Source organism: Acomys russatus, chromosome 16, assembly GCF_903995435.1.
Source record: "Acomys russatus chromosome 16, mAcoRus1.1, whole genome shotgun sequence".
In the NCBI taxonomy this organism is placed as follows: Eukaryota; Metazoa; Chordata; class Mammalia; order Rodentia; family Muridae; genus Acomys; species Acomys russatus.
In genome coordinates, this window is record NC_067152.1 from 14,612,012 (window position 1) to 14,629,864 (window position 17,853).

Sequence of the window (17,853 nt, forward strand, 5' to 3'; positions counted from 1 at the left end):
TCCCTGATAGGCAGCTGAGGCTAAAGCTAGTTAGCATCAAATGTCTCTTGACTCCTCCCTGAGTCCCTGCACTAGGTAAGTGTGTGTCTGTGTCTATGAGGCAGGGTGGGCTGGTGGAGGAGAAACGCCCTGGAAAGTGAGCAGAGGAAACAGAAGAGAGAAAGCATCCATTTCAAGATAGTGTCCTTCCCCACCCTAACCTCCCCCCCCACGCCCTGGATGAAACCCACAGAAATAACAGACACAAAGAAAAACAGAACCAAGGAACAGACACCTTACAAGGTCCTATTTGAAAGCAAGCAATGGGACTTTTAGGCTGGAAACAACAGAATTGTAAGAAGACAAACAAGTGGGGATCATGTTCAGAAACCTCGGAGCAGGGTGTAGATGGGAGCGTTCAGCCCACTGCTCTAGTCCAGAGAGCTGGATTACACAAATAACAGCAGCATCGAGAACAGCTACCCAGAACCTCCATCCTTAAAGACTTAGGCAACTATAGTAATTGCAATGGTGATGTATAACATAGGATGCATAAGGGAACCAGTGGACCAGTAGATTGGCACAATTTACAGATGAGTGATGAAAGTAGTATCACAGGTCAGCCGAGAAATGACAGATTAATATTAAGAGGTCTTGCCAGATGTGGTGACACACGCCTTTGGTCCCAGCATTGGGATGCAGAGGCAGGCAGATCTCTGTGAGTTCGAGGCCAGCCTGGTCTACAAAGTGAGTCCAAGACAGCCAAGGCTACACAGAGAAACCCTGTCTAGAAAAACTAAAAGAAAAGAAAAGAAATCAAAATAACACCTTAGAAGCAAGGGATATACAGGGGAATACCTGCTCTGCCTCCTCCCGTTAAAATATTTTTAAATGCACAAAACCAAGACGCAGTGGTAGAATGCTTGCCTAGCGTGTGTGAGGACATGCTAGTGTCCTGCTCAGTGTCCACGATGGAAAACACATCCATGGCTGTTTTACACCAGAAAACAGGTGTGTGTGCACACAAAGAGGCTTCCCACTTCATGGTTTTCAATAATGGAAAAATGGGAAAACGTCAGCTTGCATTAAGAGAAAATTAATCACATAAAACCTTAGAGCCCAATGAAGAGATATCTAACAATTCAAATATGTATGTAATAAGTCAAAGGACTTTAAGCAAAACTGTAGATTCATATATGCAAGGCAGGTGCTCTACCACTGAGCCATGCCTCAGCCCCCTTGACATAGCAATTTCGAGTCTCTGTGACTTTAAGGCTAGCCTGACCTATGCAGTGAGTCCAGGACAGCCAAGGATACACAGAGAAACCCTGTCTCAAAAATCAAAACAAATAAACAAACGAAGAACAGGAGCAACTAGGGGTGGGACTTGTGCTCACATCCCCACCTCCTCATGCATGCTGGGATTTTACCTGGCTTGAGCTTGTGCAGATCCTGTGCGTGCTAAATGACATTTTTTTTTTAAGTAACAGATCTGCAAGAAATATCCCTCCTCCGTCCCTCCCTCCCTCCCTTTCCTCCCTCCCTCCCTCCCTTCCTCCCTCCCTCCCCTACGGTGATGACCAGGCTTGTGTTCAGGCAAGTACTCCACCACGGAGCTACATCCCAACCAAGATGTATTATTGAGTGAAAGAAACACACTGCTGTAATCACTTTTGATCTGGGGTTTCATGGATCTCAGGCTGGCCTCAACCCCAACCCTGCTGTGTGGTCAAAGGATGATCTGGAGTTCCTGTTTCAAGTCTTCTGAGCGCTGGCATTCTTGGTGCTTATACTATGCCCAATTTATGCTGTGTTGGTGACTGAACCCATTGCTTCTTGCATTCTAGGAAAGCACTCTACCAAGTGAGCCGTGTCCTCAGCCCCTCGTGTAATTTTATTTTATTTTAAAGATTTATTTATTATTATGCATACGGTGCTCTGTGTGCCTGTACATGTGAAGGCCAGAAGAGGGCATCATATCACTTTATAGGTGGTTGTGAACCACCACGTGGGTGCTGGAAATAGAACTCAGGACCGCTGGAAGGGCAGTCAGTGCTCTTAACCTCTGAGCCATCTCTCCAGCCTCCTTGTGTAATTTTATACCTTCACTGAAAGAAGATTTTGAAGAAAAATTGAGGCAAGATCTATCTCTAGGCTGGGTGTGATGGGTGTGTTCGCATCCTCAGTGTCCATGCCTGATCTCCAGCTTCCATAGCTGGAGTCTCTCTCTCTCTCTCTCTCTCTCTCTCTCTCTCTCTCTCTCTCTCTCTCTCTCTCTCTCTCTATCTCTATCTCTCACACACACACACCTGCCTTCAATTCCAACTGAACTGTTTCGTAAACAGTGTTGAGAAAGGACGATCAGTTTTGCAAGCAGTAGCTGCCCACTTATTACACAGGAAAATGGGCTAAACCCTAGGGCCTGGGGTGTTGGGGAAAGTTCTGTGGGAAGAAGGGAGAGCAGAGAAGCAAGTGCACTGGGTGGGCGTGGTCCCACCATGCATGCAGCCGCGCCAGAGGTGCCCCCCAGAGACCTTCCCTGGAACAGGAAGTTGAGGCATGACTGGTGAGGCCATGCTCTTTAGAAGCCTCTTTCTAGGGCGTTCTTCTCCTTCTTATTGTCTCTAGTTCTCAGAAGCCCTTGAGCCTTAAACAGATATGAGGGCCTCACTATGTGAGGGAAAAAGGACAGTACAGATAAGGAAGGCTGCTGGCCTTGCACTGCTCCCAAATACAGCGCGGTTGAATGGGCAGTCATTGGGAAGTCACGGAGTATCTTCAGGTCCTGTGCACACTTAGGCCCACAACCCTAACCCTGAGGCCCAGGGTTTAGAGAGGCTTCTGCTTGGGAATTCTCCCCTCCCTTGGGTAGAGAGCTATAGACATTTGATTTCTTTTTCCCAGCATTCCTTGCTTCTTGCTGCCCATGGAAAGGCAGGGCTAGCCTCCCAACTGGTGGGAGTCCACTGTGCTCTTTTTGTTGTTGTTTTTTGAGACAGGGTTTCTCTGTGTAGCCTTGGCTTTCCTGGACTCACTGTAGACCAGGCTAGCCTTGAACTCACAGTGATCCACCTGCCTCTGACTCCCAAGTGCTGGGATTAAAGGCATGTGCCACCACATCTGGCTTCCACTGTGCTGTTAGCTTCTGGGTCTGCAATCTCTGTGTGACTGCCTGCATTGCCTGGGTGACCCACGCTTTTCTGCTTCATTGCTTTCATAGCTGCCTGGGCTCTTAAGGACAAAACTTCAGAAGAATTTTTTGTTGGGCCCTGTCCTCTCAACCTGAATGACCTCTGCTGTTCTGGTGTTTGGGATACCCAGAATACCAACCCCAATTTGTATTTATATGGTCACCCCAAACATGGTTCAAGACAGAGCTTAAAGCATAGATTGCTCAAGAAAGTCTTTTTTGGTTTCCCTGACCCCCAGTTGAACCAAGTGCTTGATGGGGAAGCTTTGTGCAGGTTCGTAAGACACCATTTGTTGGGCCTTTTGGTTGGCCCTTGGGAGCTCCTTGAAGACAAGGCCCACACTTTGCTCCATCGGGTGTGTTCCCTGCCCAGTGCAGCCCAACACCCAGCATATGCAAGGGCTTATTAATACCTATTAAGTAAGCCACAAGTCACCAGTGAAAGGTCAGAAGTCACTGCGGAGACCTTTTATACAAATAAGCTTGGCTGGGAAGTCAGGCAACCTGACAGATTATTTTGAACTGTGCCACACTGGTATCCTTGGCAACAGCATTTCCTTGTTGGACATTTTTCTTATCTTTTTTTTTCTTTCTTTTTTAAGCCATTAAATGTCTCTTCCTTCTAATCACTTAAATAGGGCAGATGAAGGCAACTGGGAACAGGTGCCGTCCTGCTTGGCGGCTGGAAGGATGGCATGCAATCCTCACGAGGGGCATTTGGCAATAAATTCTAAAGCCCTAAAATTATGCAAGCCCAAATTTTACTGATAAGATATTTTGAAAATATATATCGAGACTGAGTCTTGCTCTGTCTCAGACAGGCTGGCTTCAAGAATAGCATCCACCTGCCTCAAATCCCCAGTACTGGGATTAGGGGCAAGCTAGGCTGCCCCCGGCGTGGGCCTCTTCTTGCCTAAGGAAATAACTGAAGATATGACTAGAGACTTAACTCCAAGGATGCTCCTCCAAATATTGCCCATAACAATGAAAACTGAAAACAACCCAAGTATCTAACAAGAAAGGGTTTGTTAATAAATCATATTAATCATTCATAAAAGATCTACAGGTACCAAAATAAAGCATATGGTGCCCAGCACGGTGGCACACACTTTTAATCTCAGCCCTCGGGAGGCAGAAGCAGATCAATCTCTGTAATTTGGAAGCTAGCCTGATCTACATAGTGAGTTCCAGACAGCGGGGCTACATAGAGAGACCCTGTCTCAAAACTAACGATCAGACAAAAAGGAATGAGATGAATGGGGCCCCGAGATGACTCAGTGGGCAAAGGTCCCTGCCCTGAGCTCACTACTGCGAGTTCCATCTTTGGGGTCTATATGGTGGAAAGAGAGAACTGACTCCTGTAGGTTGTCCTCTGACAACTGTGTGGGCACGTCACACACACACACACACACACACACACACACACACACACACACACACACACACACACCAGTCAATGAATAAACACAATGAGACAGATTTTAAAAATGAATCAGATGTTTATGTATTGACAAGGAGGTGTGCAGACTAAAGTGCTGAGTCCTATAGAAAGGGGCAGTCTGGGTGGTGGTACTTGTTTGTGATCCTGGTCACCCAGAGGCTGAGTCAGGAGGAGCTCAGGTCTGCCATCAGCCTGGGCAGTATTGTAAGACCCTGTGTCAAAAAGTTATAAACTAATAAAAAATTATTTCCCCCCCCCCCCCTCTCTCATGTTTTTCCGAGACAGGGCTTCTCTGTGTAGCCTTGGCTGTCCTGGACCTTGCTTTGTAGACCAAGTCGGCCTTGAACTCACAGAGATCCACCTGCCTCTGCCTCCTGAGTGCTGGGACTAAAGGCGTGCGCCACCACTGCCCTGCTAATATTCTTTCAAACCAAATATTATTTCTACACAAAACAGTGAATTATTGAAGTATTGGCAAGCACTAGGAGCATGGAAATTTTTATTCTTTCTTATTGCTTATTTATTTGAAAAATAGTGACAATGCTGAAAAAAATCACCTACAATAGTAATTGATTATAAGTCATTTCTGTTTATTTTGTAGTATTTTCAAGACAAGGTCTCATGTAAGTCAGGCTGGCTTCAAGTTAGCTATCCTGCTGAGGCTGGCCCCTGACTTCTGATCCTCCTGCCTCTGCTTCCCAAGTGCCAGCACTTCAGGCTCAGTTTATCCTTATCTCTTGATTATTCTTGTCCTGTAGATTCTAATCAATGAAAATATGTTACCCATAGACCGAAAAAAGGTATTTCCAAAAGCTCATAAAATTCTAGAATCCAACTCTCTCAAAGCCACTTGCCTGAGCTCACAAGTGGAAAGACCAGAGACCAACTTTCTCTCTCCTGAGCCTGGCATCAATTTCCCAGGGGATAGCATCCCTTAGCACAGAGGGAAGATATCTGGCTGTGGCCTTGCCCCTTGCTCCTTAGCCAAGATGGCATCTGAGCTTAGGTAAGTGTGGGTGACAGGAAGGTGACCAAAGCAGTGGTGCCCCGGGCCTGAGGATGGTCTCTGACTGAGGTGGACAGGTGCAGTACTGTTTCTGACTGAGAACAGCAGTTCTATGGCTTGCCTTTCTCAGGGGAGAAACTCCCCCTTTTTCTATTTCATCACATGATCCTGAGTCATTAACCTGAACCTTCCTAACTGACTGGTCTTGGTCACAGAGGCCCTGGGCTGTAGCACCAACTGACCATTAACCATTAACCACAACCAGCTCTGCCCCCTCCAAAATCAGATACGGGTCCCTTCCCGCCAGAAGTTAAGAAGACCACCCCCCCTCCCACCATGGAGAGGCAGGAAGCTGCATTTGCTCTGAGACTGTAGCCCCCAGGGCCCTCCTTCCTGAGAAGCCTAACTGTCTCCAGCCAGATTTCCTGTCCCCTCCAGCCCCACTGAGAACTGGGGGCTGCCCACAAGGGTTGGAGTGGGGGCCACTCTGAGGCCCTCTAAGAGGTCAGCATTGCTGCATTTTCCCTGTCACCCTCCCTTCCCCCCATGGGGGTATATTATTCCCCGTGACTCCTTAGCCTCTGGTCCCTGGATTTTTTTGTTTCTTTCAAAGGAAGCAGGGATTCTCAGTCTAACTACATTTTGTCTGTGCTTGTAGGGAGTAGCTCTGAGCCACGCTCTTGGCCGTTCCCTCCATTTCGGGGAGGCCCCCTCTCTGTGTACCCCTAACCCCAATGGGGGAGGAAAGTCTAGTCTTGGGACAGTTGATCTCTTTTCACTTCACCCCGCCCCCCAGCTTAGAGGACATAAAAGCCCACTGCCAGGGAGAGGTTTTTGGCAGTGTCAGGTGAGCTGTGGCGGTGAGCTCTTGGGGACTGGAGACTATAGCTGGAGGGGTGGGGGTTGGGTTGTAGACCTCCCCCCATTCCCTCACAGAAGCCTTCCTCATAGACCAGGCCCATAAAGTAGGGCTGGGTATGAAGGTGAGAGAAGGGAGGGGGGGGATGGTAAACCTCTCTTTTCTCAAATGCTCAGGACACATCCTGGGCTGAGGTGGGTCTTTTTGTTTGTTTTTAGAGATGAAGCTACTCTTGGCCTTGGTGGGCCTCCTGGCCCCTCTGGCCACGCTTCAGACCTCCAGTGGAGCCACTCCAGGTAACAGCGCCAAAAATAGGGGAGAGTGAGTGTGCTGGGGGTAGGGGCAGCTGGGGCAGCTCCCTTTTCCCTGCGCAGGCCTCCTTTGTTGGGGGGGGGGGAGGGGAGGAGGACTGATGAAGGGTTTTGGGGCCAGCCCTGACCTTGCGATTTATGCTCTGGCCAGCTATCCCCGGGGAAGTGGCGAATTCAGTGGTGCTGAGCTGTATGGAGGAGGCCAAGCAGCTAGTGGACAAAGCCTACAAGGAGCGCAGAGAGAGGTGGGAGTGCCAGGCACCAGCTGGCCTGGGGCAAAGTTTGTAGAAAGGGTGAAAGCCACGGAGGGTTGGGGGGGGGGGGGAGCTGGACCCGGTCTGTCTGTACTGAAGTTTCTAGCTGCCAGAGCATCTTCAGGGCCTTGCTTCTTTGCCTGCACATCCAGGTCCGCATCCTTTTGACAAAAGAAACTCCTCTCTCCTCTGTGGTTCTGTATATAGCTCTGCCTGCCCATCACAGATTGGGCTCAGCTGAGTGTCTCTGCACCCTTTCTCTGGTCCTCCTTGTCTACTCAGCATCAAGCAGAGTCTTCGAAGTGGTTCCGCCAGCCCCATGGAACTCCTGTCTTACTTCAAGCAGCCGGTGGCGGCCACCAGAACAGCAGTGAGGGCTGCTGACTATCTTCACGTGGCCCTAGACCTGCTGAAGAGAAAGCTGCAGCCCCTGTGGCCCGCACCTTTCAATATCACGGGTACTGTGACTCCTCCCCCTTTCGTCGCCACTCCCCCTTCCCTCAGCAATTTCTGCCAGGAGCCTCGCGCTGACGCAGCGGTTCTCAACCTCTGGGTGGCGATTCCCCTTGGGTGGACCGAACGATCTCTTCACAGGGGTCCCCTAGGGCCATCGGAAAAACGCAGATCTCTCCCCCACGATTCATAACACTAGCAACATTACAGTTATGAGGCGGCAACAAAAACAATTTCCTGGCTGTGTTCACCACATCATGAAGAACTGTATTAAGGGGTCACAGCGTTAGGAAGGTTGAGAGCCGCTGACCTAAGGAGTCTCAGAGGCAACTTAGCTCTCTCCTTTCACTTCGTAGCTGGCTTGCTCACTCCTCACCCTCACTGAGCTCCTCAGCCCCAGGTTGCCTAGTATAGAAAATGAGATGAGGAAGGCTCAGCTCTAAGATCATGGTTCACTCTCTCAGATGTGTTGACACCTGCTCAACTGAATCTGTTGTCCAAGACTAGTGGCTGCGCCTATCAGGACGTGGGGGTGACATGTCCAGAGAAGGACAAGTATCGCACCATCACCGGACACTGCAACAACAGGTGTGGGCCCAGGACAGTCTGAGGATGTGCGGTGTCGGGGGAAGGGGCGTGGGGGGGACTTAGGTCCTGCCTGTGGCGACCCCTTGGGCCAGCCCTCTGTGCTTCTTTCCAGACGCAGCCCGACGCTGGGAGCCTCCAACCGCGCCTTTGTGCGCTGGCTGCCTGCGGAGTATGAAGATGGGGTCTCTGTGCCCTTCGGCTGGACGCCCAGGGTCAAGCGCAATGGCTTCAATGTGCCCCTGGTGAGTGCGCGCCACCGTGGAAGGAGAAGAGCCCAGGCCCGAAGTGCAGGATGCAGGCGTCCGCTGACTCAAGCTGTTTTCACAGGCTCGCGAGGTCTCCAACGCCATCGTGCGCTTCCCCAATGACCAGCTGACCAAGGACCAGGAGCGCTCGCTCATGTTGATGCAATGGGGCCAGTTTCTAGACCACGACATCACCTTGTCGCCCGATCCAGCTACCCAGTCCTCCTTCTTCACTGGTCTCAACTGCGAGACCAGCTGCCTGCAGCAGCCACCCTGCTTTCCCCTCAAGGTGCTGCCTCCTTCCACGCACCATAGCCTGTGCCTGGTTCACATTAGTGACCATGACCCTCCTGTGCCCCAGTCCCTTCCTAACCCCTGAGCAAGGCTAGTCCTGACTCCTAGAGTCAATACTTGGCTCCCTCAGCAGAGCCAGCTGTCAACCAGGAAATCACTCTCTGAGTCCTTTAACCTAGCATTGCCCTGTGGGGTGGGGTGACTGGCTCTTTGTGAGGCTGGGAGAATTCTGGAATAAGAGTCCTTCACATGCCCAGTGTAGGAGCACTGGCCTGTTCACAATGGATGTATATATGTGCTTGCGTGTATGCGTGGTGTGTGTGTGTGTGTGTGTGTGTGTGTGTGTGTGTGTGTGTGTGTGTGTGTGTGTTTGGGTTGCCCGGTAGTCAGGGTCAGGGTTGAGGCACCTTCTTGTAGGGAGGGAAGTGGGCAGAAAGAAGGCAAAGATAGAAAGGGAGATAAAGGGACAGGAAGGAGATGACAGCACCAGGGTAACAGGGAACAGAGGAAAGGGCAGACACAGGAAAGAGGATTAAGACGCATAGTGAAGAGGAGTCAGAGGACTGGCCTTGCCCAACCCCAAAGTGCTCTCTGCATTCTGGTTCAGTGTGTTCCTTGTCACCCCTAAACCTCGGTCTCTCTCTGCTGGCTGATCCCTCTTATTCTACAAGGCTTTGAGAGGCTTCCCTGCAGGTCAAAGAGGCCAGAGTTCTCTTCTGCAGGGTTTAAAGCCACAAGTGCCCACTGTCCCTACCCACAAAAGCCAGACCAGCTTCCCTCTGTGCTGCAGATCCCACCTAATGACCCCCGAATCCAGAACCGATCAGACTGCATCCCCTTCTTCCGCTCCTGCCCAGCGTGCACGGGGAGCAACATCACCATTCGCAACCAGATCAACGCGCTCACTTCCTTTGTGGACGCCAGCGCAGTGTACGGCAGCGAGGATCCTCTGGCCAGGAGACTGCGCAACCTCACTAACCAGCTCGGGCTGCTGGCTGTCAATACCCGCTTCCGGGACAACGGCAGGGCCCTGATGCCCTTTGACAACTTGCACGATGACCCCTGCCTCCTCACCAACCGCTCTGCACGCATTCCTTGTTTCCTGGCAGGTCAGCCTGGGGCCTGGGCTAGAGTGGGAGCCACAATGAGCCTGTCTGCAAGCAGCATGCGGGTTTGGGATGAGAGACATTGATCTCAATAACTTATTAGTCTAGTTGCCTTGGTAACAAGTTGGTTAGAGACAAGAAAGGAAAATAACAACAGCAAAAACAAAACAAACACACACACACACACACACACACACACACAAAACCACCCATCAAGTGAAGACGAAGACACAGGGCTGCTATCCATCTTTTTCCTGTCATTTCCCTGCTGTGGAAAAGGAGAGAGCTGAGACTCTGTCCCCAAGGGAGAACTGAAATGACAGAGCGGACTATACCTGGCAGATTGGGGATAGGAGTGGGGGAGGGATCGTGGTCACACTCCGAAATCAGCACACCCACCCGACCCCTGCGATTTTAGACTGGGTTGTATAGCTAGCCTTAGCTGGTCTGGTGCTTGTCTTGTAGCCTAGGCTAGCTTGAAACAGTCCTCAATCTTCCTGTCTTATACTTCCAAGGGCTGCGTTGATACACACGTGCCATCAAGTCCAGACCAATATGTTTTGATGTAAACACAACAGTGGCAGAAGTCTTTCTTCCAGTACCTCCCCTCCCTTCTAGGAGTTCTGGGGGGAGGGGTCTCTCCTGGGGCCTCTGGAAGGAGAGCCAAGATCAGTGTGAGTGTGCATTTTCTAGGTGAGAGCCTGCTCTCTTCTAGGCTAATGATGACCGCCACCTTTTCATGGGGTGGAGAGGCTGATCTCCGGGATATCTCTTCCTCTTAGAATTGTCTTTCTGAGTTAGCAAGGGCTGGACCCAGTCAGTGTCTTGCAGCAAAGACCCTGGTCCTCTCCTTCTGGCCTTCCTGTTGAAGGGTTAGGGAGGCCTTGAGGGACCAGGGACTTTGTTTCCTTGAATAGTCTTAGGTGTGGACTCCACACAGCATCCCATGTCCTTCCCCCACCACAACAGGCTGGGCAGCCGCCTTATAGTAAGCATGCTAGTGACAAGTATGTTCAAACAGTGGAGGCTTTCTGTGGTTCTGTTTGGAGAAGGATTCTGAGGTTGCATCCAGTTTGAGCAGAAAACGCACATGCTACTTTTTGGCTTATGCCAAATCAAGACAATAAGATGAGTACTTGTTCTCAGCAGAGTTCATGTATTGTGCTGCACAGGTACGTGTGTGTGTGTGTGTGTGTGTGTGTGTGTGTGTGTGTGTGTGTGTGTGTGCGCGCGTGCACGTGTGTGTGTGTGTGTGGTAAAGGGCAAAATACAGAAAGGCACAAGCCTTGGACCCTGTGCCTAAGGCGCTCCTGGTCTGAGCTACAGGAAGGTAACAAGTCAAACCTGATGGCCATTGGATAAGGCTGCAGGAAGGACTACAGTGTTCCCAAGCTCTTATGCCAGCCTGGGGCAGATATGTGAGTCTGGTGCATGAAGGCGGGTGGACATCAGGCACATGGGAGCCGCTGAAGGTCTTTGCTGGATGGGATGGAGACCACAGAGATGACAAAGGCTTTGTTTCTCTAAGGGGACATGCGCGCCAGTGAGATGCCGGAGCTCACCTCCATGCACACCCTTTTCGTGCGAGAGCATAACCGGTTGGCCACAGAACTCAAGCGCCTGAATCCTCGCTGGACCGGGGAGAGGCTCTACCAGGAGGCCCGGAAGATCGTGGGGGCCATGGTCCAGGTAGGCTGTCCTATGGCATCCTGGCCATATGTTCTCGGGCAGGTTCCTATCTCCTGAACACTGGCTTCTTGACCCATAATATTGTAAGGCTCGAAGAAGCCAAATGAAAACACCTGGCAGATGTGATGTGCTTGACAGGTGCGTGTCCCTGTCTTCTGTCTTTTTTTCCCCTTCTGTCTTCTTAGGCCTTCTTCTCTCCTGAGGCCTCAGGGTGGTGGTGAGAGTGTCTTAAGCAAGAGCATCACTGTCACTATTGGCTTTTTTTTTTTTTTTTTTTTTAACCCACGAGTCATTATCTTGAACATTTTTCTCCTTGGGGCAGTGTTCTTCCATCTGCTTTCTCTCTCTCTCTCTCTCTCTCTCTCTCTCTCTCTCTCTCTCTCTCTCTCTCTCTCTCTCTCTCACACACACACACACACACACACACACACACACACCCATGTGCCTTTGCTAGATTTTAGGAAGACGTGACGGTGCTGAGGATAGAGTTTTAATTTACACTCAGCCATAAATGAGATCCATTTCAGCCTCGGAGGCAGTTCTAGCCTTGGGTCCAGAGTGAGACTGTCCCTTTCACTAGGGGGTCATCACACCGGAACAGATCCCTGTCCTCCTTCTATAAGCCTGTAATGAGCCCTACTGTGTGCCAGGCTACTGCTGGGCACTGTGAACAATCTCAGTAATTTCACCTTCCCTGGCTCTCAAGGAGAAATGAGACACTAATAACATAAAGGCAAGAGGGGGGGGGGGGAGAGATTACAATGGCTAGCAGGGCATTTTGTTTAATCCCGTGAGAGAGAAAGGAATACAATTATTCTTCATTTACCTTTGTGGTTCAGAGAGCTTAATAAATGACCTAAAGTCACATAGCCGGGGACAGCAGAGCTCTGTTTATGTTCTTTAGAGCCACTCTGTTAAGTTCAGACCTAAGACTGTGGGAAGCAAGCCCGATCCTAGCCAGGTGGGGGTGATCTCCCAAAGCTGAAATGGCAGGGAGGGATGAATAACCATCTCTTCCACGTGACGTGACGTTGTTTTAGATCATCACATACCGGGACTATCTGCCCTTGGTGTTGGGGCCAGCAGCCATGCGGAAGTACCTACCCAAGTACCGAAGCTACAATGACTCGGTAGACCCTCGAATCGCAAAACGTCTTCACCAATGCTTTCCGCTACGGCCACACCCTCATCCAACCCTTCATGTTCCGCCTGAACAATCAGTACCAGCCCATGGGACCCAACCCTAAGGTCCCACTCAGCAAGGTCTTTTTTGCCAGCTGGAGGGTCGTGCTGGAAGGTGAGTGGAACCTGAAAAAGGCCAGCCGCTGATGGTGGGATGGCGTAGGCTCAGCTGCAAAGAACCAGGCTGCGGAGAGATGTTTCTGGATTTCTTTGTTGGGGTTCTGGCCTGCCTTTCCAGTTTCATGGACCCAGGAGGATAGTGCTGGGAGCATCCACACTTTGTGGACCCTCAGGTCAGAGGTTGTCTGGTGATCATTAGTCTCTGTGACTGCCTCGGCCCCGGGTATTGCATGTGCCTACAGCTTTTCTCAGACCCCTTAGACTCTGCTTGGTCCAGCCCTGACTCCACTCTGTGCTCCGGAAGCGAGCTAACCCCTCCTTTCTCTTCGCTCTCTTGTCCTCAGGTGGCATTGACCCCATCCTCCGAGGTCTCATGGCTACCCCTGCCAAACTGAATCGTCAGAACCAAATTGTCGTGGATGAGATCCGGGAGCGACTGTTTGTGCAAGTCATGAGGATTGGGCTGGACCTGCCTGCTCTGAACATGCAGAGGAGCAGAGACCATGGCCTCCCAGGTGAGGAGCCAGCCCGGAGCCCATGCAAGCTCCCAGGGAGCCCACAGCTCCCTTTCCAGCTCAGGGCCCAGGAAGCACCTGAGGCGAGGCCCGTGCCTTTCCCAGGGCTCTGTGGCCCAATTCCAGCCTCTCTGGCCTTCTTCAGAAGCCAGACTCTTACAATGTGCCTAACAGCTGAAAATTGTGTCACCCCGACAATCTGGAAGTCTGTCTCCATCGTCAGTGGGATTGTACCACTGTCATTTCTACTGACTAGGAAATAGAGCTTAGAGGGGTTTGGAGCTTGGTTTGGTGCTGTAGCCAAGTCAATGAGGAATCTTAAGCACGGACCCAGGCGGATCAGCCGAGCCCAAAAGCGCATGCTTGCCTTTGTTGTGGAGCAGCACAAGTGGCATGCCTCTGAAACCCATTTTCACTCCCCGGGTCAGAGACAGATGCACTGGGCTGCTGCTCTAAGGGACAATATGCTGCTTGCATGCTCGAGTTGTGGCAATATAGGGCTTGTCTCAGCGTGGGAGAGAAAGGAAAAGACAGCGAGAGGCCTGGAGAGGCCCAGCTGTTCACTTGGGCCCGAGCCTGTTATGTAGGGTGTCTGTTCTGCTTTACAGACTTGTGTACTGAGGTGGGCTTTTGAACATCTATGTTGACTTTCCCTGCTGTTGCCAGCATTACTTCCACCCGGCAGGAGAAGGGTCCTTTTATCGCTGCCCGTTCTCTGACCCAATACAGGATACAATGCCTGGAGACGCTTCTGTGGGCTTCCACAGCCGAGTACGGTGGGCGAGCTCGGCACGGTGCTAAAGAACCTGGGATTGGCACAGAAGCTGATGACTCAGTATGGCACACCCAACAACATTGACATCTGGATGGGTGGTGTGTCCGAGCCCTTGGAGCCCGGGGGCCGCGTAGGTCAGCTGCTTGCCTGCCTCATCGGCACTCAGTTTAAGAAGCTACGTGATGGCGATCGGTAAGGAAGCTGTGGGGAAGGAAGGGTGGCACACACATGTGGAGCTGGGAGGGGGCACAGGCAGGCTGCAGCACCCGTGCCAGAGCTCAGAGGACAACTTATGGGAGTTGGCTCTATCATGTAGGGTCCAGGGCTTGTACTAAAGTTGTCAGCCTTGGTGGTAAGTACCTTTGCCCACTAAACCATCTTGCTGGTCCCAAAATGCCACTCTTAATACTTACCCTGGATTTCTCAGGGCTACTAGGGAGATGTCAGTCACCATGGAAAAGTCCCAATTTAGTTCTCCCACTGTCCCCCTTTCATGTCATTTCATCATGACCCTGACATGTCCGTCCCCACTTCTTACCTAGCTTGCATTACTCCTTTGAGAATATTGTAACAAAGGTGTCCCAGCCAAGGAGAACAAATCACAAATGCCACCCAGGTTCTTCTACCCTTGTGGACATATGCATGAGACCAGCGCCCAGAGACTGCTAGGTAGGAGCAGGATAACACACCCAAGCTGTGCTCCTGTCCTCTGGGCTGGCTGAGTGAGCAGTGCCCAGGATCTGGAGTTCTCCTGCGCTGTAGGAAAGAACCTTCTGTGGCTCGTTGAGCCCAGGATAGCCTCACTTGGGACCTCCTCAGACACAGTGTCTCTGATGCTCCCATGCAGGTTTTGGTGGGAGAACCCAGGTGTGTTCAGCATACAGCAGAGACAGGCCCTGGCCAGTATCTCCTTGCCCCGCATCATCTGTGACAACACAGGCATCACCACGGTGTCCAAGAACAACATCTTCATGTCCAACTCATACCCCCGAGACTTTGTCAGCTGCAACTCCCTCTCTAGGCTGAACCTGGCTTCCTGGAGGGAGGCCTAGAGGCTGGGTAAGGGCGTGCCGCGCTGAAGGGTGTAGCTGGTCGACCAGTTGGTACCACAGAGAACCCTTCTCCCCGAGTGAATCCATCCTTGCGGATGTTGTGAATGCCAGTGGGTGGGGGTAAATGACTGGACATTCACTTGTGTGTGCACATGTATGTTTGCACATGTACTTGTGCATGTCTATATATACAGCACACATAATGACAATACTAAGAACATGGGAGGTGGTGAGCAGACTGCCTGAGCTCAAGTCATCACTCCGTAACGCAGTACTGTGTGTGGCTTCGGGCAAGTTACTCTTACGTATGAATCCTCTTCCTTATAAATTAGAAAAGGAGTCTCGGCTTGTTAGAGGGTCTATTGCACCCTCCGGCTCTCCACTCACCGAGCACCCACTGTGTGTCAGGCACAGTGCTAGGCATAGGAAATGGAGGCAGAAAGGGGTGCATACCAAGCCAAGTCCTCAATCACGTTCTGGTTGGCAGAAACATGGTGGCGGCAGCCTCTGGGGTGGTGGTGGTGGGGGGGAGGGGTTGCGGTTAGCAGCTGGGCTGTGCGGTTGCGCTACAGTCCTAGGCCAGCCCGGCTTGCGGTGTGGTTTCTGCCTTTCCCTTACTCTATTCTCTTCGCATTCACAGGAGTCTGGTCTGGAGAGGAGTTGAGGCCATTGGCCTCTCTGCACCCTTTGTTTGTACATGAATCTTACACTAATAAAACACTGTGGATGGGGAATCTGTTCTGTGTTTGTCAAGGGGCTGCAGCTCGGGTGGGAGGCACCCTCCGCCCTGTGAACTTGAGTCAGTGTGGTCTGTATGTACCTCAGGGTGTTTCTAGAGTGATGATGGTGCCAGGGAGCCCCTGCCCCTCCCGCTTTGAGCACCCCATATGTGGAGGGCCATTAGCTCCTTAGAAGCCATGTGGCCAGGCCACACTGAGCAGACCCTTGACCCTCATGCCCCTCCTCTGTCACTCTGTGGGACGGGATTGTGGCCACCAAGCCCTGACATTTGTTCATGTTGCTACTTCCTTATTCTGTGTCAGACTCTGGGAAGAGGAGGGGACAACATGCTGTGCAGTGGGACAGAAGGCTGAGGTCTGGTGGAAAGGCTTTGCTGAGAGAGTGGAGGCCTCAGTGTCCCTGCAGACAGCATAGTGAGTGGCCCAGGGGCTCCTCTTTACTGCAGGCTCCCAGTGATCAGACCTCAGTGCCCAGGGAAGAGGAGGAGTGTGTCTGGTCAGTAGTCCGTAATACCCACAGACTCCTTTTTTTCTCTCCTGTCTTCTCACATATGGGGAGCAAAGGGAACCCCTGGAAGCTGATGATGAGAGAATGGTGAGGGGTGGGGAAGTGATTTCCTGACTGATCTTTATTTGTGGGGTAATTTTTCCCATGAGGTTGGTATTGAACCTAGGGCCTTGTGTGTGCTAGGTCTCCAGCTCTTTTTAATTTTGAGGCAATGTCTTGCCAAGTTGGCCAGGCTGACCTTGAACTTGCTCTGTAGCATGTGTAAGTCTTGAACTTATGATTCTCCTGCACAATCAGGCCTGGCAAGGGTAAGTCTATTTAACCAACCAAATTTCACTAACTAGTTAATTTCTGTGGTGCTAGAATTGGGTTTGGGACTTGTGCATTGGCGGTGGGGGGGGGTTGTCTTTTCAACTTATTATTTTTTCAGTTTATTTTTTGATTATTTTGTTTATGTATACGGCTATTTTGCCTGCAGTGTCCTGATGTGCCACATGCATGCAGTACTCTCAGAGGCCAGAAGAGGACATAGGATCCTCTGGGACAGTTCAGATCGACCTTGTGGGGGCCAGGAAGAAGTTCTCTGGAAGAGCAGCCAGTGCTCTTAAACCACCAACCCATCTCTCCACTTGCTGGAGGGTCTTTTTTATTTATTTATTTATTTTTAAAGAATGTCGACCAGGCCATGGTAGTACATTCCAGCACTAAGGAAGCAGAAGTCTTATAAATTTAGGCAGATAGAGAATTTGGGAGCTACTCGGGGCTACATCGTCTGTTCAAGGCCTTCCTAAGATATAAAGTGAGGCCCTATGAAAAGAAATTAAAGAATGTATGAATACGCATCAGGCCACAGCCCAAGGAATGTTCTGGAGCTGCTACTTCAGAAGCTTGACAGGTGCCAAGGACTGCCCAGGAAGAACAGAGTGTTTCTCAGAGGCCTGAAGAGATCGATTTTAGTTCCCAGGAAATCCATGCTTGCTTATCCATGGTACCCCATAGTAGTGTCATACTCTCATTTCTCTGTGTCCCTTACCTCCTCTCTGCTTTGAGAACTCTTGAACCTCCCTCTCAGTTACTGTTCTCCCCCAGCAGACTGATCAATGCTCAGGACCTCTCAGCAATAAGACACAGCTGGACTATAAATGCAGTGGTGGCACACGCCTTTAATCCCAGCACTCAGGAGGCAGAGGCAGGTGGATCTTTGTGAGTTCAAGGCCAGCATGGTCTACAAAGTGGGTCCAGGACAGTCAAGGCTACACAGAGAAACCCTGTCTCAAAAAACCAAACCAAAACAAACCAAAACAAAAACTCAAACCAAAAAAAAAAAAAAACACCCACACCAAAAAACAAAAAAAAAACCACAAGCTGGGCGTGGTGGCGCACGCCTTTAATCCCAGCACTCGGGAGGCAGAGGCAGGCGGATCACTGTGAGTTCGAGGCCAGCCTGGTCTACAAAGTGAGTCCAGGATGGTCAAGGCTACACAGAGAAACCCTGTCTCGAAAAACCAAAAAAAAAAAAAAAAAAAAAACCACAAAACAACAACAA

General features: G+C 50.9%; 1 protein-coding gene across 1 annotated transcript; it reads left to right on the top strand.

Moving 5' to 3' along the window:
• Positions 1-6,659: 6,659 nt before the first annotated feature.
• Positions 6,660-15,792, top strand: Mpo (myeloperoxidase). The gene is given in 14 exon segments (XM_051157813.1): positions 6,660-6,771; positions 6,938-7,031; positions 7,323-7,498; positions 7,958-8,081; positions 8,194-8,323; positions 8,409-8,615; positions 9,411-9,729; positions 11,255-11,415; positions 12,456-12,563; positions 12,565-12,712; positions 13,062-13,232; positions 13,962-14,199; positions 14,855-15,066; positions 15,700-15,792. Coding segments are annotated over 13 exon segments (2,157 nt in total). The 5' UTR covers positions 6,660-6,695; the 3' UTR covers positions 15,060-15,066; positions 15,700-15,792.
• Positions 15,793-17,853: the final 2,061 nt, after the last annotated feature.